Raw genomic sequence first — 27987 nt, 5'->3', positions numbered from 1 at the left:
CATGGAAAGAGAACACGCTCCTGGCTGTGTACTTTTGCACTTGAATTCAGTCAATGTGCTGTGGACAATTGCTCATGCGTTTGCACATACAAAAAAAAATATATATATATATATAAAAATATATATATATTTATATATATGTATATATATATATAATATTTATTATATATAACAGTATATATAATATGTATGTGTGTGTGTATATATATATATATATATATATATATATATATATATATATATATATATATGAATACAACTTTAGGAAGAGACATGTATTAAATTTGCATCTGTGGGCCTAAAAAAAATGTCATGGGCAAGATATGGCCCACGGGCCATATGTTTGACACCTGTGAGTTTGCAAGCGCTCTTATATAATGTTTCCATGAATCTTACTGAATATTTGTCCTTGTAAATGTAAAACCAAGACAGCCTTGTAACGTCACTGAACATAGTAGGTATGTGTGTGGCTTCATCGCTGTCTCGCCACCCCATTCCACAGACAGGTGATTAATAAACATTAAACAATCCCTCCTCTCTCAAACACACCGGAATCTTCTTGACGGGAAGAGCAGCATATGTTTGCCTGCAGGCACACACACGGAGATGGAGAGCGGCCCTGCTGAGTGTCAGATAGAGGGAGGCGGCGGGGGGGTTTAGGGAGGGGTGGCTGCTCGAGCGAGTGATGGAGGAGGCGAGCGGAGGTTAGGTTACTGAGAGGAGTAATGAGATGGGGAGGAGAACGAGGGAGATAAGACAGGTATTGGAGAAGATGCGTGCGGCCCCAGGAAAGCTGGAGTAGTGTTTGGTGGACCAGGAGAGCTGGTCCATAGGAAGCAGGTGACTCACAAACAGATGCTTTGAGAGATGAATCCGAGTCGGATGGCTTATTGGTCACTGGGGGTCAAACCTCTGCATGTGCCTATCCAAGGCTGCAGATGGAGCGGAGTTCCCCTCGAGTCCCTTTTAGGCCCCCTTAGTTTTACCATAGTTGCCATTTGAAGAGATTTTTAATAAGAGAAGTTAGCACAGTTTGATGTTGACGGAAGCACAAATGTGTCAACGATCCATTTGCGGCTTTTTCGCTCGGATGTTAACCTGCAGGGGCGTCACGTTAAGAAGTCATGAAAGCATTTGAGCGCCTCTGGAGACCTTGATGGTCTTTGGAAGTCATCCGTCTTGTAAAGTGAGATGTTTTAAGGTTAGAGGGGATTCATGGAGGACGTCACTGCAGGCTTCCTTCGACTGCTGATGACAACATTATACATTATGATGACTGCAAATCGAATTGGAAGACTAAACTTATTTCATTAAAAAAAAAAAAAAAGGTGAGTAATGAAAATACTGCACCTGAAAATTAAGTTGATTTTGTGTATGATAATTTTTTGGGGGAGAATATTAAGTGTTTTTTGACAGCAGTGGAAGGTTTGTATTTTTATATATATTTGATCAAAACATTTTTAAAAAATCTATAAAAGGCATCCATTCATATTTTTTTTAATAATATATTACATTTATGTTGTAATACAATAATAACAACGATAATAACAATAATAAACATACACACAAAGTACAAAATGATTTTTGCTCTTTTCTTAACTTATATACACACACAAGTAGAACTTCCTACCCTGGCCTTGAGCTGCATTTCCAACTTTCTCTCTTCCCACAGCAGATGAAACATGCAACTCCATTTCCCATGAGCACCCTGCTAAAAACTACAAACCCAAGCCGAGAATGAAGCCCGTCGGCGAAAGAGCAGGTTGTTTCCCCAGATATGGCTTATGTACGACACGTCCCGCATGAGTCCAAAACGGTTGAAAAATCCACTTCCACAAACACGCCTTTAAAAAAAAAAGATTGACGTGAAGTAAAACAATACTGCCATATGTAAGAGTTCATCCTGATGTGGATGTTACTGAGAAGAGGTCCATTTGAAGTGAGGTTTATGGACAAACATTACAGTACATCACAGTACATCTTCTGGACTCGTTTCTGGATTTGTCCCAAAGGTTGCAACACAGAGAAGTTCTGGCCTCTTTTTTTGTGTCATCGCCATTTATTTACGATGCTTCATCTCTTTGTCATGGTGGCCTTTCCCTCCGCCGTCTCCTTTGTCTAGCATTTTGATGGCCTCCATCAGGTAGCTCTGAAAAGCGGAGAGCGCGGCGCAGATGGCGGGAGTGCCGAAGCCGTGGGTGAGCAGGCTGAAGTGGGTGAGGCTCCCCTGGAGGCTGGGCTCCAGGCAAGGGCTGGGTCGGCTGCCCCCGAGTGGCGAGCGATCCTGGGACATGAGGTCTACAAACTCCTTGCAGATCTCCCTTTGATAAAGAAAAAAAGGAGGTGAGAAAACCATCATGCTATATTCTAACTTGTATTGCAGATGCACCCAACCTAATGTCAAAGGTCAAAGCGGAAATGCCACTCACTTGGTAGCCAGCAGCATGCTGCGTCGCGTCGGAAGCTGGTCGGGCTCGCTCTGCCTGCACAGATACTCGGCGGCGGCTCTGGCGGGGAACTCGGTCTCGCACACGTATCCGAAATCCCTCGCCAGATGGACGGCTTCACCTGGAAGAGGAGGTAGCGTGATTAGATGAATTTAAATTTAGCACAGGGCAGTTATTGTCACATCTGGTTGAGTTTCCACGAAAATTGCTCTCCACAAAGTATTGCGCAATCTGTTAGGTCAGAGAAAATAGTGTGCATCCCGTTTTCTCACTTGCACTATTTATACAGTTCACTAGTCTTTTTGGCTTCTTTCTTTACACGACACCCCGGACTTGTGTGTGTGTGTGTGTGTGTTCGATTTAATATTCACGTAAGCGAGTGCAAACATATTTCTGCCCGTCTCAATCTGTTAAAATACGGGAAGGGTCAGCGTGTGCGAGAGCGCGTCGTACCCTCCACCAGAGATGTTAGCAGAGTGACGTTGGCTGCCTTGCGTCGCCCGGCGGGCAGGTTGAGGCCAATCTTCTCCAGACGCTCTCTCAGACAGCGGCCACCATTCTTGGACTTGGCCCTGAGGGGAGATAGAGACAGAGAGCAGTTTTTACTATATGGTCCAATCTGTGTGTGTGTGTGTGTATGTGTGTGTGTGTGTGTGTGTGTGTGTGTGTGTGTGTGTGTGTGTGTGTGTGTTCCACTAAAATCGTCTCATGACCCCTGTCAACACTCAAATGCTTCTTGTATGTTCTATTTTCTGCTCAACGTTGCCTTTTATTGATGCACACTTAATTTATTTTTTATTTTTTATATACAGTACTGACAGACAGTGACGAATCGCCACCAAGCAGGAGGTCGCCTCTTTCCGTAGAGAGGAGAAAGATATTTTCCTTCCATTTTAGATCCTTTAATGAGCCCCATCCATGAGTTTCTTGCCTCGAGGCCCCGGCTTCATTAAAAATGTTGCCTTCTCTTGTGTTTTTGTCCCATGACCCATTTTGGTTCCTCAAGCTCTGACCTCGCTTTGTGCTTTTACTTGTAAGATATCATCAAAAAGGTTTAGATGGACTGGGACAACACATGGCTTGTATTTTGAAGTTAGGTCCATGACCTTCCCTCAACTTGGTCAATGCATTTAAAAGTTATCCAGCTAACCCTGGGAAAAAAAAAACATGCTGTATTTTTGGTTCTTTTTTTTTTTTTTTATCGAGAGTTAATATAGCTTCTGTTTTTCTGTTACCTGCGGAGGACTCCGCCCAGCAGAGAGGCGTTGAGGCACTCGGGTGGGGAGAGTCGCCGCTGGACCTCCCCGACGGTGACCTTGTACTTGGAGGTGGAGCTGAGCAGCGACAGGCGGCCCGGCACCGAGCAGAAAACCTCAGCCGGGTTGGAAACGGCGCCCATGCCGAGGCCGTCCTTACAGAGAGACAAGGCGGACAGGGACGAACCGTTCAGCTTGGACGGGATGGGAACTGGAAAGTCAAAGGAGAAAGAGGTAATCATTTTATTCAGATGTATATCAAATCAATTGGACATATTGAAATCTGTTGCGGCACCCAAAAAAAAAAACATGTATATATTAGGGGTGTCCAGCTATCCAATAGAAGACCAGGGCTACTTTCTACAAGTTCACAAGGGTGAAATTAAAACCATCGTACGACAAGAGCGTTTATGTAAATCCCCCGTCTGACTATAATGTATTCAGCGTTTGCCCCCCGACGGTGACAGCTCTAAATGCGGCAACGCTGCTTGTTGATTCTGTTGTCTTAAACTGCAGGTGGTTCTGTTTTATATGCACAAACAAAAAAAAAACTTGATTCCGCACCTCAAAGAGATTCATTCACACTCAATTCACGGGTATGTAACCAACTCTTTGAGTTTTTCCCTCAACTTTTGAATCTGTTCAGTCAATAGCAACAGCTTTGATGCTATTGCGCTAACTGTGCTATCATGCCAATTTTGAGATCATGTTCTCATTTCTTTTTTTAACACCCCCCCACCCCCCAACTTTCCAACTGGGCCCTTGTGTCCCCTTTAAAAGGCCCACAAAATAGTCCACTCAATATTTGTAATATTATCAAAATGCTCCTGCAAATTTCCTCACTTTTATCATCTCCATTTTTTTTTTCTCCTTGGCCCACTTCCCTTTCCTGTTCACTTTAATCCCCCCCCGTCCGCCCTTCTCACTCTCTCTCTCTCACTCACTCACTCATATGACCATGAACAGTTCATTAAGAATGTGTGCCTTTGGGGTGAAAGTCTGCAGCTGAGTATTAGAGGACTTCTTGACTTCAAATGAAATAGCAAAACAGAATTATTTATAGTGTGTGCGCGTGAGTGTGTGTGTGTGTGTGTGTGTGTGTGTGTGTGTGTGTGTGTGTGTGTGTGTGTGTGTGTGTGTGTGTGTTTCAGTCAGCAAGGCAAGACTGGTGTCGGAGCGCCATTACTAAACACAAAACCCCCTTCAGCGTGTATAGCACAATTATATAGGTGCACACTTTGGACACAAGCGCAAGGCCTTTCTCCTCACACACACACACACACACACACACACACACACACACAACTACACACACACACACCTATATTAGGAGCTTACCTTTTTTAATGACAGAGTGGTCCAGGATGCCCAAGGCTGATCCTTCCTCCATTCCCTGTGTCAGACAGACAGTCACTATCATTTATCTACTGGCCTTATAGCCTACACACACACACACACACACACACACACACACACACACACACACACACACACACACACACACACACACACACACACACACACACACACACACACACACTGCTTTTCTCTTCAAATCCTCTAAAAACTAAAGATGCTTTATAGCATGATATAAAAAAAAATAAAAAAATATATATAGTTTCAAATATCTAGTTGTATCATTTAATTATTGTTTAAACTAAGATATCATTTGGCATACACAGGAAAAACAAATACGATGTAAAATAAAGTTTTTCCAAACACGTCACGAAAACAGTCCGTCGCCCATTTTTAATGCACTCAGCAGCAATAAACAAAACAAATGTAGAAAGGAAAAAAAAAAAAAAGTTCATCACGGACCTAAACTGGACTCGCAAAAATGCAAAAAAAATGGTCAGCTTGGTATTCGTTGGACTTAATGAAATCCCTTTAATGCATTTGCTCCATTCATTCAAGCGGTGATAAAAGGCGAGCGAGCTCCTTTGTGCTAAATTCATATAGTCGGCTTTAAAGGTGCAGGATATCGTCCATTAATCAAATAAAGACGCTTGTCGCGCAGGCCTCCGTTTAGCAGCGACATGCCCGCCTTGCCTTGACTGTGTTCTTCTGGCGCGCCTCCCCGACGTCGCTTTTTTTTTTTTCTTTCTTAATAATAAGCGTGCACATCAATTGGTCGCGCTGTGTTTGTGCTGCACGCAGGGCAACAAACAGCGTCTGCAGCTGCACCTGCTGCGGGGAAGCTGACTGCTCACTAAACCTTACAAACTATTCTTTTGGGCTATAGAAAGAAAGAAAAAAAATGCACAGGGGGGAGGATAGTGGGAGTCATTTTGTCTAGTACGCCACGCGTAAAAAAAAGACGCGAATGCATTGATTTATAACATGCATGCTTCATGTTAACAGGGCATCATTGAATTATGTTTTCCGTTTTGTCAACGTCTCAGCAATGTTTGAAAATTGTTAAACAGGCAAATTTTACTCAAAAGGGATATCGTCGACATTTTTAAAGTGTTATTATTTGGTATGCATAACTTCTGATCATATTTTTCTTATATGGAAATATTAATACAAACTTTATTGAGGAGGTGTCTACCATTTGTGAACATTATTGTCATTTCCTTTTAACATGTTTTTGTCAAGGAATCACTTTAAGTTGTGTTTGGGGAAAAACTTATAATAATATTGGTAAATTTTTTTATTATGATTTACACATTTGATTATTCATGCCATATATATTTTTACACCATCCTGAAAACAGATGACAATTTCACTGCATGGTTTTATTTTTTTGCAGAGTTCCTCGTCAGTAATCATTTTAACGTTTAGGGTAATTTAAAAAAAAATCATATTGAATTGATTTTTTGATTGAGCTTAAACCTATCATCGTTCTATCATTTACACTATTTTTTTTCCCACCTAAAATCGTGCGCACTTCGAGAAACTTTACGCACCGCCAACATTCCAAAAAGAGATTACCTGAAGCTCATCCAGGCCGTGATGTCCTATGTGCATCCCGAGGGGTCCGTCTCCAAGGGCGGCGGCTCCTTCCCCGAGACCGTGGAGCAGGCGGGGGACAGCCGCATACTCCCTCCGGGGATCGAGCCCGAGAGCCCGGTGCGTTTGCGATAAAAGCCCCGCTTCATCGGAGCGCGACCTCTGCGAGTGCCATGCGGCTTGCTGATGTTGATGTATGGAGTTAATGGAGGGGTAAGGGTCCGACAGGTGGGAGTAGGCCGAGTCCTGGCTCTGGGAGTATGACAGGGAGGACTGCGGGTACGGAGGAGGGAAGTAAGGGGGCTGGAAGTCGGAGGCCGGAGTGTGGCAGAGGGGGGGAGCCGAGGAGTAGGCGCCCTGGTTGAGGGAGGACAACTGGGAGAGGCGCCCGCTCGGTGAGGAGCTGCTCAGTCCGTCTGCGCGCTCCTAAAACACACACACAAACTTTTCTTGTAAATCAATTGGAAGCTGTGCAAAAGAAAATTTCTTTCCTTTCAAAATATGCCATCTCATTTTTTTGGTTAAAATAGCTGAAATTACGCAAATATTCCGTAAAGCACTGTCCGTCCAAAAAAAAAAAAAAGTTATTGAATCCATTTAATCTACCAGGCTCGCGCACATCCTGACACAATTGGATTTTTTTTTTTTTTTTGTAGAGCTGGGTCAGCCGGATCAATGTGGCTCCATTATTTGACACAGACATTCGCACCACTAGATATGAAGTGAAATTCCATATGTGAAAAACTATTTTTAATTTATAATATCATAAAAAAAAGATCATCGCTTTTCATGCCATTCATTTTAGTGCGCAAAACGCAAGTATAAAGTTTCTTGTCATACAAAACGGGACAAATCGTTTAAGACTCAAATCGATGCGTTATAATAATCATAAAACAAACAAATGGGCGCACAATTATAATATCAAGCGCTAATAAATTTCAAAATGCTCCAAAAACAAATGCGTAAAAAGCGCCGCACTCACCATAGCTGAATAGGTGTGAATTAACATCTGGACTCACTGTGAATATACCCTCAATGTCAAAAAAATAAAATTAAAATTAAAATACAGCCAAAAAAAAATAATCAACAGGATGCTCAACCTTCCAAGGGATCACGAAAACTCCCCACAATGTAATCCAGCTTCGTTTCACCGGTCCATTAATGAACTCGATGTGTTATTTACTTTTTCTTCAAGGCTCGGTGACTTTACGCACAAGCAAGGAACACACACATACACACACGCAGCACACATACACACCTTCACACGCACACACATTTAGACGGAGGCGTGGATGCTCTCCATGAAGCCACTACTTATAGGTTTGGTGCAGCTGAGAGAATAAGGGGAGGGGTCGACGGGGTCCACTTCTCTTAAAGAGATATATTCAGTCAATTAGTACATTCCCGCACACTTAAATAAAAATCTTTTACGCACTATTTGATACTTATAACCAAAATTGCATCTCCTTTTTCAATTTGACCATTTTTTTATTTAATAGATATCCACATCATTCTTGTGTATTTTGTATTCATATGCGTGATAAAAAATAACCCATCACTCCCAATTACGCAACTTTTTACGCACAGTCTAATAAAATTAAATAAGTGGAATACATGGAATGGAATACCTGCATGCCATCAGTCTTGTTCCGGGCCTTCCACAGCATGCTTCAGCCGGTGCAGCCCGTCCCAAAAAGTGAAAGATTAAAAAAATATATATATATTAATAATAAATAAATAAATAAAAGGGAGAGAAGAAGTGATGTTGGGTGGAGAGGTGAGAGAGAAGTGAGTTAGTGTGTCACGCCATGCAGGAGTTTGGATGAGTGAGGAGTCGTGGGGACAGAAGAGAGAGTAGGAGGGCACATTTCAAAAGAAAGGGGGCGGGAGGTGTGAGGTATAGTAAAAGGGGGGTAGATAGATTGAAACTTTTTTTTGGACGGGTTTTTTTGTAGAGCAGGGATTCCCCATAAGTGTTGTAAGGGTTCCTCTAGTGGCACATGAAAGAATCACTGCCTGAACACAGTTCGGTTATATTTAACTTTGCTGTCTTTAAAAGCTTTTATTGAAGTCCAATTCTCAAATATCTACTGACTTCAAATTTATTGATATCATGAATTACAATGTGTCGATTACCACTTCCACAATTAATGTATATAGTAACTTTATGCATACAATATTGCTTAGTTATGAATTTTAGAAATGTTGTATATTCCTTGTTGTAATTGTGAGCTTTGCTAAACTTCTAAGTAGCTCTCATTTTGAATCGTGTTTTTGAGGTGTCTAATGCTTAGTTAGGATCATGATCCAAATATATTAACAGACTGTCATAATTACAGGAGCGGGTTGAAAAAAAGAATAAACAAGTTCCACAGCACCGTCTTGTGGTCAAAGCGAAGAACTACACCACTCAGTTACTGTTGGGAATGAAATTAAGTAGAACGCAGGAAACAAGGATTAATATTCCGTAAGAAAATATTTTTATTAAATTCTGTAACCTTGACATAATTCTGAAAATAAGATGAATTGAAACAGACACACATTGGCATCAGAATTTCTCTTCATTACAAATTTCTGCAAGTGTTTAAAGCTTTATTTATTTCACTCCTATCACCTTCTTAAGGTTCCTCATGGAGTTTATAGCTCCTTTATCATTCTTCATAGCATCTCCAATGTCCTGTTTGCAGAGTGGGCACTCTTTGGCCAAGACACACAGAGCCTCCTCGAGCGCATCCTGCGTGTGCTGGTCCGGTAGTGCGCTACAGCAACCCAGGATGCTCAGCGTGTTCCTCAACCATCCTTCCTCTCTGACCAGCGCCGTCAACCACGACTGAGAACGAAAGCAACCCCCCAAAGCCTGCAAAGCCAGCCTCCAGAGCTCGGCGACTTCGTCCCAGCTCTCCTCCCAACCTGGGCTCACCTTGACCGGCCCCGGACTGAGCGCAGAGTCCAGAGCGCTGTGGAGAAAGCGGAGAGCTGTGGAAAAGAAACGTCTCTGACCGGCTTCAGCTGAACCTGGAATAAAAGAAGGTAGAATTTTGTTTTCACACTTGTGTTCAAGATTGATTATCACTTAAAACATTACCCGATTTCAGTCTGCCGATCATCAGACCCAATGTGCAGTAATTAGCTGCAAGGACAAGGAGGCTAGCTTTGTGCACCAAAACAGGAAGTGCTTCACTCAGGTGCTTCTCCAAAGTTGTGAAACATTGATCCTTCCTGGAAAACAAATATGCACCATCAAATATAAATATGATATAAAGAAATCCCATTCACCGAATGGAGATTGACATTTGGCTGCTACCTGACTCTTTCAGGCTCGGTGACGGAGAAGTTCAGGAGGGCCGAGCAGGCCGTCTCCATGCCGGGGTCCCTCGCTGACGATGCTCCGCTTTTACCCTTCAAGGAAGTAAAGCTCTCCGAAAGGTAGTACACCAACAAAGCCGGCGTGTCGAGAGCCAGCAGCACCTTCCTGGGACCTTCCTCGGCAGAGAGGTGACACAGAGCTGGCAGAAGATACCTGAAGAAAAGTCAAAATGACTCACGTAACTTCACGAATGCGTCAGCGGTCTTGTTTTTTTTGTACCTAAGCGCCTCTTTGCCCGTCCAGGTCTCGTTCTCATTGGCGACGGACATCTTATCCATCCAGTCAGAGAGCGCCTGCTCGGAATTCACAGCCGTTAGGTGGCTCCGTGAGTACCCGATGAGGACTGGCAGCAGGGTGGTCACTTCCTCCTTAAGGCAGGAAGTCTCCTCGGCCAGCCACGAGCACAAACAGCGGAATGTGGCGAAAATAAAAGGGTCGCCATAGCGACTCGGGTCCATCTTGGGGAAAACAGGAAGAGATCAACATTTCAATGGGTAACACACGCATTTGCACTAAGTGGAACTTATGGTCCACCAAAACTTTACCTGTTGTTGCAAGTGGTACATCAGAGCCGAGAAGGCTTCCTCAAGTACGCCGAGGACCTGCTTGCTCTGCTGTAGACTTAAGGAGGTTATGGAACTTTGAGCAGGTGGCGCGGCGGATAAAACAGCCGGGTTGCAGGCCTGCTCGATGGCCGCCTCCATGATTCGATAACAACCTGGGCAATAAAGAGAAGAAGGTAAATTGTGTTGGAACACATTAGCACCGAACCTCATTTATGACCTCATTTTAGTGTTGTCATTATTTATTGCTCATCAACTACCTGTGAGTGTGTCCTGCAAGTCTTGGCTCAGAATATTTCCAGGCGGTTCCTCTAATCCCATCCGAACCTCCACACAAGCCCGATTAACCAGTAAGCAGCAGAACTTTGGAGGTCCAGCCAGCTCCCAACCATACAAATCAAGCAGACAAGCGGCGAGCACCAAAACTGGCCCGATTTGTCTCGGAGTCAACTTTGACTGTACCAAAGGTCGCAGTGCCCCCCACGCTCGGCTCACGACTTCCCTCAGGATCTCCTTCTCGACCGTGAACCCTCCTGGGGGTAGAACACCGACCAACTGGGAACACATATCCAGCCTGTTTTGATCTGTGGATTTGCAGAAGTCTTCGGACATCTTCACCAGCAGCGGCAGCAATTCTGCCGAGTGTTTGCGCCACGCTTTATCTTTGGTTTGACCCGAGAGGAGGCAAACAAGCAAGGGAAGCCCCATCTTCTGACTCAAGGTCTGGTTCCTTTCTAAAGCCTGGCAAAGAGCGGGTATAGCACCTCGGTTCAGCAGATGTTCAGGACCTCTGGGTCGGCCACACACGGATGTCAGAACCTGGTAACAGTCAGCGGCTATGACCTCATCGAGCTTTCCAGGTGATGCTTCACTACCACGATCATCATCCTTGCACTTTTCCTCGCTGATCTCTCCATTTTCATCACAGGTCTGTTGTTGGTTGGCCGAACCATGAGCTAAAATTCCCAGCAGTAGCGGAATGGTGGCAAGGAGCTGAGGCTGAGAGGCCATGTCTGGATCGGTGCTTAAGGCAGACAAAAGAGCCGTACCCAATGAAATGAGCTCATCGGGGGGCAGTACGGGGTCCCCGTTCCCCTTCGATGCAGTCAGCAACAGCCGAGCTGGAAGATTGAGACCAACGGCCTCAAAGATTCGCCTCAAGGTGGGTTTGTCCAATCTGGAAGCCGGGCACAAGCGTGTGATCTGGGAATGTACAGAATTGACAAAAAAATATGGGTTTGTGATTGTGCACATTCTAGATGCATGATCCTCGTTGGTTGCGTCAAAGATCTCATTCGATAAGAAAAGACGATGGTAACATACCAAAAGAAGTGCAGCCATTGTTTGGCTATCATTTTTAGCATGTTTGAGAGCATGGAGGCATCTCTCCAATACATCCCGCTTAGCATCCGTCAAACCACCTCCCGATTCATTCTCTGGACATCCTTCACTTTCTTCTGCTTGCTCTTCTCTTCCGGAGAACTGACCACTCATTGTTGCACCTTCTGCCATCGTGGCTTCACAATGTCAGCAACACGTCATGGAGAATGGACTCTAAAAAGGTTGCAATGCATTGCTGTCAGGAAAGCAGCATCGCGTTTTAGTTGCTATTCTTGATTACAGTGATGAGGCATGAGAAAATAGAAATGATTTATTTTAAAAAAAATCGCTCACTTGGATGAGAGATCCTTCACGCTTCTCATGGGCTCCCACCGGATGTGGAATATCAAAGTTAAATGACAAGTAACCAATGAAAACGCTTTGACATGTTCAGTTGACCAATCGCAGCAACGGTAGTTGGAAAGTGCCATCGCCATTTTTGAAACGTCGGCGAAGCGATGTTTGGTATATTTATCGAAATATTTCATTCCACGCCGTTTATTTTCTTTAACCAATCTTCTTGTATAATTCCGAGTGGTGCAACAAAATCAATAAGGTGAGTATTAATGTTTGGTAATTTGTCTTTGATAATTGTGGCGCAGACCGGAAAGAGTAGGATTAAGACGTTCATTTGTCCTTCATTAACCACTGGAGCGTCAACATGTTTACCTTAAAGCTTTATGCATTCTATAATCATATAATCTTGGATTACTATCTGCATCACTTTGCTCTTACTATAAGTAAATCTATGTGTCATTGTGTCTTCATCACTTATTAAACGTAAATTACTGGCTTGTTAAATATCTTATTTTGACAGTGCCAACGGAAGTGCTTCTATGTCCTAGAAGTACCTTGATAGAGCTTATAGGGGCACATCAGCTGAACAAGTGCGAGAAGGATAGTGACCCAATTTACTGGACTGAGGGGGGGACAACAAGGATCGAACACGCCACGGCGATCGCGACAAATGAAAGACGAATGAGCACGACTACAGAGTTCTTCTGAATCCTACTGATGGGAGTTGCATTTTGGAAAATCCCACGCACGCAACCCGTGGCCACAGCGCGTAAATAAGTCATAGCGATGCCAGCAGCTGTTTGGCTCAAGGTGCCTTAAAGGATCCTGGATTGAACAGGTACACTACTTTGCAATGCTTAAAGTCATCCGCCAAATGCGGCAAATTTCTGATCCAAGCGTGTGCAATGGTGTGTTAATGTAATGACTCGCCAAGCCGTAGCAATCGGCCTCATATGACTAAAGACTCGTGCAGATTTGTATGAAACCTGTTCATATCAGCTGGCTGAAATACATCATCGATGGCTTTTCAATGCACACCATAATATGACCATTTTAAAGATATTCCACTGACACTCAGAGGAGCATAAATAATAAGGATAATGTTGCATGAGATATTAAAGCCTCATAGTAAAAAGCATACTTGTGAATAATGGAACCACAATCATTACCATTCTCCATTGTTTTAAATCGCATGCGCCGAGCCAAGCGATGCTGCAGGTGTTGTGATTTTATCACCAGTCAGCTCAAGGTACAATGGAATGTGCCTTTTTAATTGGAGATGATTAAAATACATTTCTTCTTTTCAAAGACAGTGCGTGGGATTTGGCGTTCAAGAGAGATCCTCCATCTTCCTGCTTCAGACAAAAAGTTGACACCTGCGTCTGTTGGTCACAGAGGCCATTGTTGTCCTTATGGACTGGAGAAAAAGATCCTTTTAGACCGAAACGCCTCCATGCTGTCATCAACCCTGAACGAGATGTCTTCTGCTGCTGCACATGTTGACAGTCTCACCCAGCCTTGAGGCATAACAAAAAAAAAACGAATCGGTAAGAAGGTGAAACAAATGTGACTAAATCACTTTTGCGTAAACAAATGTAGGGATTATTTTTACCTGGGGTATTTTTTTTTTTTGCCTCAAATGCTCTGATGCTACCCGAGGAGGATGGAAGCGGACCGTGTAATCGGGTTTGTGTCAGCTTGTTGGCTTTCGAAACGCTGCTCTTCCTGGTAAAAATGATTTGTTGATATGGTCGGTCTGTAATAGTTTCCTGCTACCTTGACAACTCAGCTGAAAAAGTAAGAATAGTCATGAGTATTAGTAGAATCCACTCATGCACTTTCCTGGAAAGAAGACATCAAATCTAGACAGATGTTTTTTATGAAATGTTTATTTCCCATCAATCGAGGAGTTCTCATTGTTAATGTGGTTGTTTTTAATAGGTTGATTCTGACAGCCATGCCGCATATCCTTCGCACATCGTTGGTCTCGTTTCTCCACCAATCACCTGACGCCGCCCTGCTGCCAACCTAGCTCCGCGCTGTGCCTGACATCTCTCGACTCCACCCTTCAGCGTCTGGCTCCCGGTAAATTTAGGTGCCGTCAGCCGTCGTCAAACAGGTGTAACGTTTCTTTCGGCTGCACTTTTGCGAAATATACGCCCAACACTTCTCGGGTGTGTCTGTAGGCATGCAGCTGTTAAAATTGTCAGAATATAATTCAAAACAATCTTTTCTCTTTAGGTCACTTAAAATGTCTTCTGCATACCAGCATCTACTCACTTGGAGTTTACCACACCTCCTTCTCTTACCGCTGACCCACCTCTGGCTTTTGGCCCCTCCTACAGGTAAAACAAACCCCAATAAAAAGATTTAAAAGGACATTTATTGACTAATGACAAATTGACATCTGGAAAACAGCGGTTACATAAGGTGTGTCCTCATCCTCTTTGGAGTTTTGCCTGTTTGTTGTCGTTACTCTTCTGATCCAATCAGACTATTGGGGGATGGGGTCAATGTGGAAAGAGAACAATAAGTGCTCTGTTTGTCTGTTGACGGAAGAAGAGGTAGAGTGACCGAACCGAGGCCAAAGGGTCTTTGAACAAATCACGGGTTTTCTCTTGAGCAAGTCAAGTGTTTTCTTGCGAGAAAAGGGCAGATTATTCAAGTTGAGAAATGTTCAACGAGTGACAGTTGAGCCATTAGTGGCGCTTTTGTAAACACATTCTGATCCACACATGCCGAAAGTTGCTTGAACAGGATGAGCTGGTTGGCTTGTTGCGTGGCGGCATTCGTCATCACCGCATGAGATTGAAGATGACACTTTTGTTTTGGTCATTACCTCAAATCAGCTAACATGACTCGTTTTTCAACATACGAACAGTCGCTTAGCCAAGATGATTTTTTTATTTTTTTTTTCCCCCTCCAGGTGTATCAGCAGATATGTGCCGCGTTACCGGAGGGGTGCTGGGGCTCCACTGGACAAGCGTCGTCGGTCTGGGCTGGTCCCCTTTAGCGGACGGCAAAGGCGGAGCCACGTGTTGGGAGACGTGCTGCTTGAGGCCCAATTGCAACGCAGTGTGGAGTCTCGGTGGGCGATGCGTGCTTCTTAGTTGCTCCCTCAAGGGAGGCTGCCCCATCTTGTTTCTGCCTCAACCTAATCAGGAGTCTCTGGGACTCCTACAGATACTAAGCAAGGTATAACTGGTTATTATCTGACAACAGTATTATCACAGTATCAGAATTAGCAATACACCTCAAATCATTTTGATGCTTATGGGTCATTTTTGGAAATACTTTATTTGTGGTTATAAGGGCTCTGTCACGAAAAGAGGGAGGAGGGTTCGTCAGGCGAGTCAAGAACCACAACAGAGCACGGTAATTACCGTAATTATACTTCTCTTTGTGATTGACAGTTTTTGGTTTTCCATTCCAACTCATTGAGACCTCTATCAGCAGTTTTAAGTCAAACTAGGACCTCGCTCAAGAATGGGTTAAAAATGTTAAAGTGCAGTTTCAATTTCCACTTTGTCCAACTTTCTTCAGGAAATTTCCAAATCTGACCCAGCGCAGTTGGCGCCGAGCCCAAGCGTCGTTCCGGAAGGAGAGCATAAGAACGGCAATCAATCTACCAACAGGACGAGCGAACCCGCCCCACAGCAGAACTCCACTTTTGTAGACACCGCTGCGTCTTCCAATACGAGTGACGTCAGCACAAGCGCAACGACTACCGTCAGCGTAGCCGTAGCTCCAACACAGGCTGGTAAGAAATGCATGTCATGGTTTCAGAGCAGATAAGCCTAGCGTTGTATACACAGTAGCAAAGGAGATATTGCGTAAAGGTCATCACTGCTTTGAAATAAGATTAAGTGATTGACTCACAATGCAGACGCGCAGCCATCTGTAACCGCTTACTATCTCGTTTCAGTTGTCAACCTCTGACCCACTTTTATTTTTTACAACATCAACTTTTTGGACATTTTGAAACTCTTAAAAAAAAAAAAAAAAATGCTCCTAACTAGTTCAAGCTAACATTTTGTTAATAATTAATATGTTCCAATAAAATGCCTCCACGAGGATATTAACTCTGGAGACTTGCTGATTGTCACGCCGTATTGTTGGCATCACCTGATTTTTATTTTTTTTTTTCCATGCCAGTGAGGGAGCTGGTGGTGTCGGCAGGGGAGAGCGTTGAAGTCACGCTACCGCGCAGCTCGGTCGAGCTTAACGCATTCGTGTTGCCGGCCACTCCGCCAGGTGAGTCGCAGAAATCGATTCATTTTTCTTGAATGAAGCAAGATGCAAATCCACCATTTCAAAAATGATCCATATCTGAGTTATGAGCAGTTTGGGATTGACTCACTTTTCACGGCACTTCTTACCCAACAGATTCAAAATATATATTTGATTGGCGTCTGATAACGCATCCCAAAGATTACAGTGGGATGATGGAAGGAAAGCACAGCAAGACCCTAAAACTCAGCCAGGTACAGTTTTTCATCACAATCTGACACGAATGCTTTTGAAACTTCCGATTTCTTGACTTGAATTTATTTTCCTCAGCTCACAGTTGGTCTGTATGAGTTTGAGGTGACCGTGGCTGGCGGAGGTGCTCATGGAGAAGGTTACGTCAATGTCACTGTCAAACCAGGTATGAGAAATATTTTTTAAAAAATAGTCATATTTACGTAACACAGCATGCCAGTGCTAATGAAGATAACACGAGTCTACAGTCGTATTCCGCAAATATTGCTTTTTTTTACCTCACTAAGCTCTTGTTTTCCACCTGACAGAGCCGCGGGTAAACAAACCCCCCGTTGCCGTAGTTTCCCCAAAGTTCCAAGAGATCTCCTTGCCGACAAGCTCTACGGTGATCGACGGAAGCCGTGAGTCTTTCAATCAAACAGTGTTACCGATTGATGCTACATTCCAATCTGACCCCTTTAAAAATGTCTTGATATGTTTTCAGAGAGCAAAGACGATGACAAAGTAGTGGCGTGGCACTGGGAAGAGGTCAAAGGTCCCCTCAGGGAAGAGAAGGTGTCCGCTAACACGGCCGTCCTCACGCTCACCAACTTGGTTCCGGGGAACTACACGTTCAAGTAAACCTTGATGAATTGGTTAACTTCTTACTTCAGGAAGCAGATTGCGGTACTTAATCTGATTTTGTTTTTGTTTTGTTTGTTTTCCTTTGCCAGTTTGACTGTCACCGACTCCGATGGCGCCCAAGACTCAACACTGGCCACCCTGTCTGTCAACAAAGCCAAAGATTACAAGCCCGAGGCCAACGCCGGCCCCAACCAGGTCAACATTTTGACACAATGTTCTGGCGCAATAAAACCATTTGTAGGAGGAAAATTGCCGGTTCTCTTTGTAGCGCTTTGTTTAGCATGTTGATTTTCACAAAACTTGACTGAAAAACATGCTGTCTGTGTGTGTGCCATGTAAGATTTCAAAAACTTTAATTTTCTGTTATGCAGGTCATCACCTTACCACGGAATTCCATCACACTCTATGGCAACCAGAGCACAGATGACCATGACTCTCTTGCCTATGAATGGTCCCTCAGTCCCGAGAGCAAAGACAAAGTGGTTGAGATGCAAGTGAGTCTTTTTGGGGGTCATGATTTTTTTTTTTGCTGATTGAGGCACATTTCTGTATTTTTTTGTTTGTTTGTTTGTTTAGTTTCTAAAAAGTGTCCCGTGTTTGTATTCCGCAGGGCGTTCGCACACAGACCTTGCAGCTATCAGCCATGCGAGAAGGCGATTACACTTTCAAACTCACTGTGACCGATTCTGCCGGACAGCAAGACACAGCTTATGTCACAGTTATTGTGCAGCCAGGTAAACGGCTTCGAGTCACATTCCCGATTGATTAAAACGTGAAGGTGGTCTTTTCTGTCTACCCTGCCTCACGTTTCTTGTCTCTTTCCATCCTGCAGAAAACAATAAACCACCAGTGGCGGATGCCGGACCGGAAAAAGAACTGACTCTACCGGTTGATCGAACTATACTGGATGGCAGTAAGAGCAGCGATGATCAAAAGATAGTCGCCTATCATTGGAAGCAGACCAAGTAAGTGGCAGTTAGTTATGATGAGCTAACGGCGTGTAAAAGAAAAAAGAAAATTTGCATCATATTCTGCTTTTTACGTAATACTTTATTCCCTCTGCCAAGGGGTCCTGATGGTGTGAAGATTGAGAACGCAGACAGTGCCGTCGCCACGGTGACAGGCCTGGAGGTGGGCACTTACGAGTTTACCCTGACGGTGATCGACGAGAGGAAGCTGCAGAATAGCGACACAGTCACCGTCATCGCCAGAGAAGGTGGGAGCAGAAGATTACTCTGAGGGATTCGTTTAGCTTATTTTATGAATGTCTTTTCAAACCAGAACTGGACCAGCCACCTGTGGCTCGCGTGGTTTCCAGCCCACCCGTCTCTCTGCCGGTGCGGACCGCCACTCTGGATGGATCTCGCTCCACCGATGACAAAGGTGGCATCAGCTACCTGTGGACCAGAGATGACAGCAGCCCCGCTGCTGGGGTGGGTGTGACTTTGTTGACAATTTCGTCATCCGTCCGGTTTGACTTTTTTGAGCGCATCCGTCGAAAGGGATCTCGCCAGACAGGAAGCGGAAGTTGCCAAATTGAGTTGTTGACACATTACGCAACCGACTTAACAAAACTTCCCACTCCTTTTCACAGGATGTGCTGAACAACTCTGATCACCAAGCTGTCTTGTTTCTGGGAAACTTGGTGCAGGGCAAGTATAGCTTCACTCTGACTGTCACGGACAGCAAAGGGCAAATCAATACCGACAGCGGCACTTTGGAGGTCAAGCCTGGTACGCACACATATGAGCAAATATTGAAACACCACTGAATGATTTTGTTACCTACGGTGAATTTCATGTGTTGGCAGTTTGAAATGTTTCAGCTCGACTCTTTTGTTTGTTTTTGTACTCTCTGTCAGACCCGTGGGAGCGTGACCAGGTGGAGCTGGTTTTAGAGGTGCCCATAACGCAAGTTTCCCACCGTCAACGTGACATGCTGCTGCGGCAGGTCGGAGTGTTGCTCGGCGTCCTCGATAGCGACATTATCGTTCGAGAGATCGCCGCGTTCAATGAGCACAGGTGAGGTGAAAATATTATACTGTATTATATATTACTACTTCTTTCTCCCTCTTTTGTTTTGGCCTCAGTACCAGGTTGGTCTTTCTGGTGTCAGGCGGTCCAGGGCGCCCTCCTCTGTCCGGTTACAGCGTTGCACTCAGCCTGCGCAACAAACTGCGCAAACAAAAGAACGACTTTCTCATTTACAAGGCCCTGCGCGTGGACACCGTCAGTGAGTTCCGTACTGTACTTACACGATGTAAACTTCTCCCGTTTGAAATCATTTCATCATTAATTTATAGCTATTTGATAAAACGCCACTGGTGTCTATTTATATCTGCGGTCTTTCGTACAGTCTGCCAACTGAACTGTTCCAGTCACGGCGAGTGTGACTCATTCACGCGACGTTGTGTGTGCCACCCATTCTGGATGGAGAACTTCATCAGGGCTCAGTTTGGCGACGCCGAGAGCAACTGCGGTAAGTCCAGACCGAACGTTAAAAAAAAAAAGAACATTTTGTATGGAATGATGTTTTTGTTTGCAGAGTGGAGCGTCCTCTATGTGACCATAGCATCCTTTATGATCGTGGTTGCCATAGCGACGGTTGTCTGGGGTTGTGTGTGTTGCTGTAACAAGTGAGATTATTCTACCAAAGACTTTAAAGGATCATATATGAATGTTTCTTACTCTTTTGTGTCTTTTTTTTTTTTTTTCTGTTTTCCTACAAGACGTAAAAGCAAAGCGCGCAGAAGCAAAAGCCGTTATAAAATACTGGAAGCTGACGAGCAAGACGCTTTGGAGCTCCAACCGCCCAGATCTGGTAAGTTCTGGATGTTTTGATAGCGTGCACACAATGGCTAAAACTCCTCGGGTATGACCTGACTTCCCCAGGGCGCATCAAGCCAGTACCCGCCCCCACTTCCTCTGCCCTCATGCACTCCGACTCGGACTTGGAAAGCGATGACGGGCAAGTTGGCTTTTCGTGGACGGAGCAGGAGCGCGGTCACCTTCTGCGAGCGCAAAACGGCTCCTTGAGAAACGGCCAGGGTCCCGTGAGAGGGAAGAAGCCCAGAGAAGAGTTGTTATAGCAAAAACCAGGTGAAGCACGCAGATCCGTCCTTAATGCTTCTTCATTTCATCCCTCCTGGAACACGTGGAACTTGAAAAACACTGTTACACTGAAAAACTGAGCCATGGCAGAGGAAAGAAAAAGAGTGAGCACTGTTTTTTTTTTTTTTGGAATAGATGAATATCAGGACCTGATTATTTAAACTGAGGTGACTCACAAAGTGAAACCAGCAAGCCGCCACCGCCACTGTCGTACTTCCAAACTTTGCTTCGAGTCTACCTGCATGAATGCACAGAAATGTCTTCACACTGTTACAGGTCAGCACATTCATAAATTGAGAGGTCGGCAAAAAAAAAAAAAAGAAAATGTGCATGACCACTTGCAGCCATTTCGGATCTGGAACGACCCCTTTTTCTTGGCTGATGTGCCAAAACGTAACTCCTTCAAAGTATTGTGTGAAGCTGTCTTTCGCCTGCGTTGTGATGTTTGATCGGACGGATCCCCAAATCCTGCTTGTAATCCGAAAATTCCGAACCACGCAAATGAATACGCACCGGAGTATACAACATTGAATGAAGACGCCACTTTTAGCAAAAATCTTCCCGCCATGATTTTGGTGATTGATGCACTTTTTTGTTTCACGTATTCATCACGCAATTCTTGCCGTGAATATAACAAGAGGAGATTTTCCGTAGCTTTGTGTGAAGAATAAGCTAAAACCAAACGATTTCTTTCTTTTCACTTTGCATGCAGAATGTGAAACACCGAGAGAACCTGGAAGTTGAATTCCACAGACTCTTAGTCGCTCTTAAAAGGATTATATGTCACCGTCTCATCTCAGTCCATAATTAATGTGAAGTAATGACTTTAAAATGTTTTGCAGATTAATGTGTACTGCACTGTCAAATCATGGTCAAATCTGCTGCACTGCTTTGTTTTTTTTTTTTTCCTTCTTTTTGCATTCGAGCTGTAGACAAAGTCAAATTAAGCAGACCCAAGTGCCAACTCAACAATATCTGTCTTGACTTTGCTGGAGTTCACTGTGAAGGCAGAAACAAAAGAATGTGGAACAATGACAAAGGAAGAGTCATTTAAAATGTTTTAAATGAGGTTTAGTGGAAGGATTACGTTTGTGCTGTGGGATTTGATACAACTGGATAATCTGGGAATTAGAATAAAGACTTTTCATTTTATTCTTGCGTCGATGGAGAACACCTGTTTGTATGTTTCCTTACTGCAAACACTCGAGATCACTTTGAGTCATAATTGTTATCATTGTTATATTACAAAAGATAGTAATTGTCTAATTCTAAAATGATCATTCCTTGGTGTACTCGGACACCAACCAGAATAGATGTGTGATCATCGTCTGTCTTTATGTTGACTTTTATTAACCTATTAACGCAATCGGGTGTCCTTTGCCACTCCATTACAACTCAACAGAGAGAATGGAGCCATAACAATTTTATTATGGACAACTGCCCTCAGTATTATGCGTAATTGAAGCTGAGGTAAAGATTATCATGCATTCTGAGGAAATTATTTTCCCATTAAATAAATGCCAGGCCCTTTTTGGTGACCTTTCCAAACAGTTGAAATATCACTGCATGTTTGTCTTGTAAGGTTTTAATCTGTATGCTTGCCACTGTTGCATTATGGGGAATGTAGTGTCTTAAGGATGTGAAAACATATTTAAGGTAAATTCAACACTTTTATTGATATGAATCAAGTCGATTATTAGAATGTGATTACAGTTTGAAAAGCAATTCACAGGTTTAAATTACAATCTCTGTCATGTTGATGATTCCATTTACATTGAGAACAACGCGTGCTTTCAATAGAACCATGAAATATGAAAAGGGGATGATTATTTTCCGCTTGTCTCCATCATTTTTCTTTATATGCCTTATATGGCAAAGGAACGGCTCCGCACAGACAAGGGCGGAAACGAAGCGCGGTGACAGCTGGGTAAGTTCATCCAGGAAGAAAAAGACCAAGCTCGGTCTGCTTCGCCCAGGCTATACAATTCGACATCGGAATCACTTGACCCATTCTAGTAGGTAAAATCATATTTATTGCACTTGTAGTGGTTTCACGGTTTCATTTTAAAGCGTATTTTTGCGTCTACCGTAAACCACAACGGAGCGCCGCCTCATCATTCAGAAATCACACCCGGTTAGCCGATGTTGCTAACTGCTAACACCACCGCATCAGTTTTCACACATATTGGGGGAATCTCACTTGTTTGTTTATTTTCGTCGAATAAAGCAAATGAATTTGAGTTCTATTCTTTTTTTTAAAGTGTGCCATGGGAAAAAAAATACTTTAGCAGAATTGTGCTAACGGAGGGCGTGTTAGCGATGACAACCAGGAAATGCCGAAACCAGGCATAAACTGCAAACAGGGAAGTAGCAAATCATCAGACGCATTATGTAATCGGTTTACGGTACTGCAATTTACAATTTGCATAGAGAAATAAAACGCTGGTTACGATTTCTAGTTTGCGGTGTTTCAATGCTGCATGATATAATTCTCGTTTGCCTTGCATATCAAGTTAGTTAGTTGCAATCCATTACTTAAAATGATTTTAAAATAAATATGCATTGAATGCCGTTCATCGAGTGAGGTGTTCAGGGACTTGCCGAAAATGCAGCTTCTGCAAACCCACTGCCAGCCAGCCACTCTTCCAAACGTATCGGCCTGAATTCTAATCACAAATCCATTTGACGCATTAAAGTGCAATTGACTGCTCAATGGGCGTGCTTTGTTTTCGTTTTGCACGTTTAGATTACTTTGGAAGTGAGGTAGTTTGACGTTTATTTGCCTCATGCTTTCAACAAACATAGGTTTGTGTTCCCAGAAAAAAAAAGAAAAAAAAAAAGACCGAAGAATTGTCGTGCTGCTAACGTCATGCACTTTAAAAAGGTTTTGGATGAGTTTGTTGTTCGTAAAGCAAAGAACTCCGCTTCTAACTAACGAATATGGGTATGTTTTCTTTCTAACAGTGCTAGTTGATCAGATATATAGATAGAATTCGCGCTTCTTAAAAAAAAGAGAACATTCCAGCAGGTAGTATTTCCAACTAAACTTGCAACTATCGACAAAAAAAACCCCAGCAACAATGTTGGAATTAATTTTTGATAAAGTTTCTATATTTATGCGAAGCATAGCCGCATCCAAAGGTGAGCTCCGATTTTTTTAAAGTGGAATATCCGATGGATACTGAAACGTACTTTAACCAGAACGTCTCACCGCCCCTGAACCTCTCACAGGCTTTTTTCCGGCTGCATGGTGGCGCTCTTTGACAGCAAACATCTCCCAAAGATGTACGTAGGTCTCAAATGTATAATCATGTATTAGTAAGGCTCCATCTAGGTATGAATGTTTATGATATAGATTTCCGTGTAGTCGTTTCAAAGACCACAGAAAAGTATCACCCACCAATATTGGCTGGATATTTGCAAAAGCAATCAAAGCAAGCAATCAATCAATTAAGTTTTTTGTGGTCTTAAGAGTTGAATTAAATTCAAGGGGCCAACTCCATCAAAAATGGCTTCAATGTGAACGTTAAACCTCCCTTTTACTGGCACTACAAGTCAATTAGGTCATGGGTATTAGTGGTTGCGTGTCCTTCCCTAATCTAATTTGATCTCCAAGCCTGGCTAAGAAATGATTGTGCTGCTCCTTCTCAATGAGTGTTGCCGCTGCAGGTTGAAATTCTTCTCAACCTTTGGTCACTGAGTCGTTTTCTAACACACCCAGAGTGATGTCTACATACTATTTTGCAAGTCCTGACCTGTTTCCCTTCACTTCTGTGCTTCTGTTTTCTTAGCTAAGCAGTAGAGAAATGCACAATTTCTCGGTTGTGTAAGGTGTTGCCTTGTGATTTAAAAGATGTTGATATGAATCATTTCTGAGACTTTCAATTCTGTATTTATTTATTTACATTCATAAGACTAGGTTTGAACTAACTCCATATCGGTGTCACCGTGTCCTGATTGGGAGACTTTCCTAATCTCTTCTAATCCCGCAGGTATGGCAGAGCTTGCGAGTCTGGTGCAACGGCTGGAGTTGGCCGTGGGCCGTCTGGAGGCCATGTCGGGCCCTGGCGCTTGCAACGAAGGATCTGCCGGTGGAGGTAATTTGAAGACCCGACCTAGTTGAGAAAATAACATTTTAAAGCCTTTTTTTTTTTGTTTCTTTTTTTTGTTCACAGCTGTATCAGCCTACGTTGAGGCCTTTGATGAGATTATCAGCGGTCCTATGAGTCAATATTACTGCCACAGTCAGAAGATAGGGGGCGATGTCCTGAAACATGTACGTAACTGGAAATCTGAAACGTCTTTTCGAATGTATTTACGTCCGTTTTTGTTATCGTGACAGGCGGAAATGATGAAGCAAGTATTCGCCAGTCAGAGACAAGTCCTTGTAACAGCCTCCGCTTCTCAGAAGCCCTCTGATGTACGTTTTGAGCTCGCCATAAAATTCCGGAGCATACAAACCATTTTTATTTTTGAAGCGTGAGCGAGCCCGGCTGTCGTGTTTCACGCCATTCGTGTGTTTGCCAAGGACGTTTTGGGCGCCCTCCTGCGGCCGATGTCCCAAGCCATCGAGGAAGTGCAGGCGCTGCGCGAGAAGAACCGCACATCCAAACATTTCAACCACCTCTCCGCCATCAGCGAGAGCGTGCCCGCTCTCGGATGGGTTGCCGTGGTGAGTTGATTTTTGTTTTGGTGTATTATTTGAATTGAATGTTGAGGTTTATCAATAATGTTTATTTTTTATTTTTTGTCTTAGGCCCCAAAGCCAGGCCCGTATGTTAAAGAGATGCAGGACGCCGCCATGTTCTACACCAACCGTGTGCTCAAGGACTACAAGGAAAAGTAAAGAAATCTTTATTTGGTGCTTTCTGGATTTTTTTCTTTTCCTTGCTTGATCATTTTAAGTTTACATGTACAGAGTCAAATGGCAGAATATTAGCGCTAGTCTTATTGTTCTCGTCGAAATATTTTTATCCCGCCATTCATTGTGATCCCATTAAAAAAGTTTTGTTTCGCTTAACGTTCAAAGAGACAAGACGCACGTGGATTGGGTGCGCTCCTATTTGGCCATCTGGACCGAGTTGCAGAATTACATCAAGCAATACCACACCACCGGTCTTTCCTGGAGCAAAACCGTAAGCGCCCGATTTCGGCAACACAACAGGGTTTGTTGGGAGCCAGTCCAAAAAGATCATTTCCTCCCCAGGGCCCAGTGGCTTCGGCTTCGGCTTCTGCAGCCCCTAGCAGGAGCGCTCCCCCGCCCCCACCCCCTCCCGGACCTCCTCCTCCTCCTTCATTGGACCGTGACAGCTCGTCTGGACACGGCGACAGTGACCCCGTCAATCGGAATGCCTTGTTTGAGTCCATCAACAAAGGGGCCGACATCACCAAGAGTAAGCCGTTTTTTTATTATAGCGACTGTTTTGAAATGAGAGGAATTTGGCAGTTAGCCATGGGTTCTTCGTTCTTTCTTTTTCCCCAGGCCTCAAGCATGTTAAGGATGATGAGAAAACCCACAAGAATCCTGGACTCAGAGCTCAAAACGCTCCCGGACCAAAACCCTTCACCAGCCCAAAACCCTTCAGCAGCCCAAAACCCTTCAGCAGCCCGACTCCCCGAGCGGCTCCATCCGCCGCCCCATCACGTAGCGTCCCTCCCGTTCTCGAGCTGGACGGGAAGAAGTGGAAAGTGGTATGTTCCCTCCCCATAGTTGGCAGTGGGACCTTCTACGAAGCAACAAACTGATTTTATTTTGGTGCGCCCACTCTACAGGAGAACCAAGAAGGCCAACAAGGTCTGATGATCACAGACACCGAGCTCAAGCAAGTGGTTTACGCTTACAAGTGTAGCAACAGCACTCTGCAGGTCAAAGGCAAACTCAACTCCATCACTTTGGGTAAGTGATGGAAAATAATCAATCCCCCCCAAAAATTCAAGTCTACTGAGCCAAATCATCTTTCATTTTCCCTTTCAGATAACTGCAAGAAAATGGGCCTGGTGTTCGACGACGTCGTCGGCATCGTGGAAGTCATAAACTGCAGGGATATCAAAATCCAGGTTTGCGTGGAACGTCTCGGCCAAGCGTATTTTAGGCGGGCGTTTTAAAAAAAACCCAGTGTGCCGTCACGTGCAGGTTTTAGGACGGGTTCCCACCATCTCCATCAACAAGACTGACGGTTGCCACGTGTACCTGAGCCAAAAGTCGCTGGAATGCGAGATCATCAGCGCCAAGAGCTCAGAGATGAACATCCTGGTTCCCGGCAAGGACGGCGAATTCGTAAGTAGCCCTCCGATAATAGTTTGTGTATGGATTAGTAAATTGAAGGTAGTGACTTTGTCGTCGTCGCTCTGCAGTCGGAGTTCCCGGTTCCTGAGCAGTTCAAGACTGTCTGGGACGGCACCAAGCTCGTGACCACATCAACAGAGATTGCAGGATAGAGGGGGGGGGGGGGGGGGGGCCGGGCCGCCTTTTCTCGGCACCTCACACGCCCCTCTTTCCCGATTTTCGCCAAGCCCACCTTGACTGATTACCCGCACTCACCAGCTAACACACACGCTGTAGAGTCGAGAATCAGACATCATCCGTTTTCGCCCCATCCCTCATCCTCGGCCAATCACAGCTTTCTGCTGTTCCCTTCCCACAGCCAATGAGGACTGCTTGCATTTATCTGAAGCTTTCCTCCAGCCAATCAGCAGGGGAGCACTTTGCCAATTGCGTCTGTATATTTACCCGGATAAATGCTGTTCTAAATTAGCCGCCATAGTTAAGTGGATATCTTCTCTTCAGCCACAGTTATCAAGATGCTTCATGCACCAATTATCTGCTCATGGCTAACGAGAGCCCCCCCACCACCACCACCACCACACTCATCCCAGTTGTAGGTTTCCGTTCCTTATTATGCAATTCCATGAAGCACTTGTTAAATCGTTTCTCCAGCCTCCACGTGGCACATTAACTGAAAATATTAACAGTTGTTGTGGATATTATCCGACGCATTAATTAGGAGTAAAATCAAGTCAGACATCAAAAGTTTTCATCTCAAGTGGATCGTTTTGAATACAATTAGCTTGTAATCGTGTGTTCTTGTATACACATTCACGAGTATTTGACATTCCACGGATAGAAGCGTGTCAAGAAAAGATGTGGTGAAGAGCAGTTTAATTGAACCGACTGCTGGTGACGGGCTCCTGTTGTTTCGAAATGCAAAAGTCGGCCACCCCCAAAAATTGGTGTCATCATGGCCTTGGAAATCAATGTCTAGATGTTAAAGTCTTCTTGGCTCCATCGTTAATAACTTGCGCCAAGACCACCGTTTGGTTAGTCAGCGCTTCGAAGCTGTGGATTGTCTTTAATATTGTCTCTCTCTCTCTCTCTTTTTTTTTTTTTACCTCTTCTCTTTTTTTTGTGGAGAGGTAGTTGGTTTCACAATCGGGTTTCTGCTCATTCGTACTGAGACATCATTAAAATGTTGCAATAACATTCTGGTTTGTATTTTTATTTCGGAACAC

At 44.0% G+C, this 27987-nt stretch overlaps 4 protein-coding genes across 14 annotated transcripts; 2 read left to right on the top strand and 2 right to left on the bottom strand.

Moving 5' to 3' along the window:
• Positions 1 to 1576: 1576 nt before the first annotated feature.
• On the bottom strand, positions 1577 to 7930 carry tfap2e (transcription factor AP-2 epsilon). Its single transcript, XM_085900795.1, has 7 exons — positions 7638 to 7930; positions 6638 to 7081; positions 5042 to 5096; positions 3683 to 3914; positions 2901 to 3019; positions 2430 to 2568; positions 1577 to 2321 (listed from the first exon to the last, which is right to left on the bottom strand). Exons 1-7 carry the CDS (start codon positions 7662 to 7664, stop codon positions 2060 to 2062), a joined length of 1278 nt encoding a protein of 425 aa, XP_085756921.1. The 5' UTR covers positions 7665 to 7930; the 3' UTR covers positions 1577 to 2059.
• A 1195-nt stretch (positions 7931 to 9125) lies between these two features.
• ncdn (neurochondrin) lies at positions 9126 to 12402 on the bottom strand. Of its 4 annotated transcripts, none has more exons than XM_085901581.1 (8): positions 12260 to 12402; positions 11909 to 12107; positions 10846 to 11788; positions 10568 to 10740; positions 10242 to 10480; positions 9960 to 10175; positions 9741 to 9874; positions 9126 to 9670 (listed from the first exon to the last, which is right to left on the bottom strand). In XM_085901581.1, exons 1-8 carry the CDS (start codon positions 12400 to 12402, stop codon positions 9252 to 9254), a joined length of 2466 nt encoding a protein of 821 aa, XP_085757707.1. In that variant the 3' UTR covers positions 9126 to 9251. The 4 variants fall into 4 exon arrangements, with proteins under 4 accessions (XP_085757707.1, XP_085757704.1, XP_085757706.1 ...); XM_085901578.1 differs by having other exon boundaries at positions 11909 to 12139; positions 12260 to 12361; XM_085901580.1 differs by having other exon boundaries at positions 11909 to 12161; positions 12260 to 12307.
• On the top strand, positions 12356 to 21630 carry kiaa0319l (KIAA0319-like ortholog). 5 transcript variants are annotated; one of them, XM_085901577.1, is made up of 27 exons: positions 12356 to 12521; positions 12783 to 13100; positions 13572 to 13809; positions 14204 to 14347; positions 14504 to 14607; positions 15189 to 15457; positions 15575 to 15637; positions 15806 to 16022; positions 16418 to 16516; positions 16649 to 16746; positions 16823 to 16910; positions 17053 to 17145; positions 17229 to 17361; positions 17458 to 17563; positions 17740 to 17862; positions 17979 to 18102; positions 18201 to 18333; positions 18436 to 18584; positions 18650 to 18801; positions 18963 to 19101; positions 19230 to 19389; positions 19458 to 19600; positions 19724 to 19846; positions 19913 to 20003; positions 20097 to 20188; positions 20260 to 20466; positions 20614 to 21630. In XM_085901577.1, exons 5-26 carry the CDS (start codon positions 14514 to 14516, stop codon positions 20454 to 20456), a joined length of 2886 nt encoding a protein of 961 aa, XP_085757703.1. In that variant the 5' UTR covers positions 12356 to 12521; positions 12783 to 13100; positions 13572 to 13809; positions 14204 to 14347; positions 14504 to 14513; the 3' UTR covers positions 20457 to 20466; positions 20614 to 21630. The 5 variants fall into 5 exon arrangements, with proteins under 5 accessions (XP_085757703.1, XP_085757699.1, XP_085757698.1 ...); XM_085901573.1 differs by having other exon boundaries at positions 13576 to 13809; positions 20260 to 21630; XM_085901572.1 differs by having other exon boundaries at positions 20260 to 21630.
• Positions 21631 to 22349: 719 nt separating this feature from the next.
• Positions 22350 to 27958, top strand: cap1 (CAP, adenylate cyclase-associated protein 1 (yeast)). Of its 4 annotated transcripts, XM_085901583.1 has the most exons (14): positions 23438 to 23619; positions 23710 to 23763; positions 24471 to 24575; positions 24654 to 24754; positions 24821 to 24898; positions 25007 to 25150; positions 25235 to 25320; positions 25508 to 25613; positions 25685 to 25871; positions 25961 to 26169; positions 26251 to 26374; positions 26453 to 26535; positions 26612 to 26755; positions 26833 to 27958. In XM_085901583.1, exons 1-14 carry the CDS (start codon positions 23559 to 23561, stop codon positions 26914 to 26916), a joined length of 1566 nt encoding a protein of 521 aa, XP_085757709.1. In that variant the 5' UTR covers positions 23438 to 23558; the 3' UTR covers positions 26917 to 27958. The 4 variants fall into 4 exon arrangements, with proteins under 4 accessions (XP_085757708.1, XP_085757712.1, XP_085757710.1 ...); XM_085901582.1 differs by lacking the exons at positions 23438 to 23619; positions 23710 to 23763 and adding an exon at positions 22350 to 22493; XM_085901586.1 differs by lacking the exons at positions 23438 to 23619; positions 23710 to 23763 and adding an exon at positions 22355 to 22497.
• The last annotated feature ends 29 nt before the right edge of the window (positions 27959 to 27987 follow it).

This window comes from Syngnathus leptorhynchus, chromosome 20 (assembly GCF_054491065.1).
Source record: "Syngnathus leptorhynchus isolate UIUO chromosome 20, UIUO_Slep, whole genome shotgun sequence".
NCBI lineage: Eukaryota > Metazoa > Chordata > Actinopteri > Syngnathiformes > Syngnathidae > Syngnathus > Syngnathus leptorhynchus.
The sequence above is the reverse complement of the archived record's forward strand: the minus strand, read 5'-3'. Positions and strand labels throughout refer to the sequence as shown.

Bases quoted from the DNA above. Each gene is read 5' to 3' on its own strand.
- tfap2e (XM_085900795.1), bottom strand. From the start codon at position 7,664: ATGTTAATTCACACCTATTCAGCTATG. The intron at 3,915-5,041 runs GTAAGCTCCTAA...TTGACTTTCCAG, and splicing joins CCACTCTGTCATTAAAAAAG to TTCCCATCCCGTCCAAGCTG. The intron at 2,322-2,429 runs GTGAGTGGCATT...TCTTTATCAAAG, and splicing joins AGCATGCTGCTGGCTACCAA to GGAGATCTGCAAGGAGTTTG.
- ncdn (XM_085901581.1), bottom strand. From the start codon at position 12,402: ATGGCGATGGCACTTTCCAACTACCGTTGCTGCGATTGGTCAACTGAA. The intron at 12,108-12,259 runs GTGAGCGATTTT...TTGCTGACATTG, and splicing joins GTGAAGGATCTCTCATCCAA to TGAAGCCACGATGGCAGAAG. The intron at 9,875-9,959 runs GTAGCAGCCAAA...TTTGTTTTCCAG, and splicing joins ACCGAGCCTGAAAGAGTCAG to GAAGGATCAATGTTTCACAA.
- kiaa0319l (XM_085901573.1), top strand. From the start codon at position 14,514: ATGTCTTCTGCATACCAGCATCTACTCACTTGGAGTTTACCACACCTC. The intron at 16,747-16,822 runs GTACAGTTTTTC...TATTTTCCTCAG, and splicing joins AGACCCTAAAACTCAGCCAG to CTCACAGTTGGTCTGTATGA. The intron at 20,004-20,096 runs GTGAGATTATTC...TTTTCCTACAAG, and splicing joins TGTGTGTGTTGCTGTAACAA to ACGTAAAAGCAAAGCGCGCA.
- cap1 (XM_085901583.1), top strand. From the start codon at position 23,559: ATGTTGGAATTAATTTTTGATAAAGTTTCTATATTTATGCGAAGCATA. The intron at 23,764-24,470 runs GTACGTAGGTCT...CTAATCCCGCAG, and splicing joins AGCAAACATCTCCCAAAGAT to GTATGGCAGAGCTTGCGAGT. The intron at 24,755-24,820 runs GTACGTAACTGG...TTATCGTGACAG, and splicing joins GGGGCGATGTCCTGAAACAT to GCGGAAATGATGAAGCAAGT.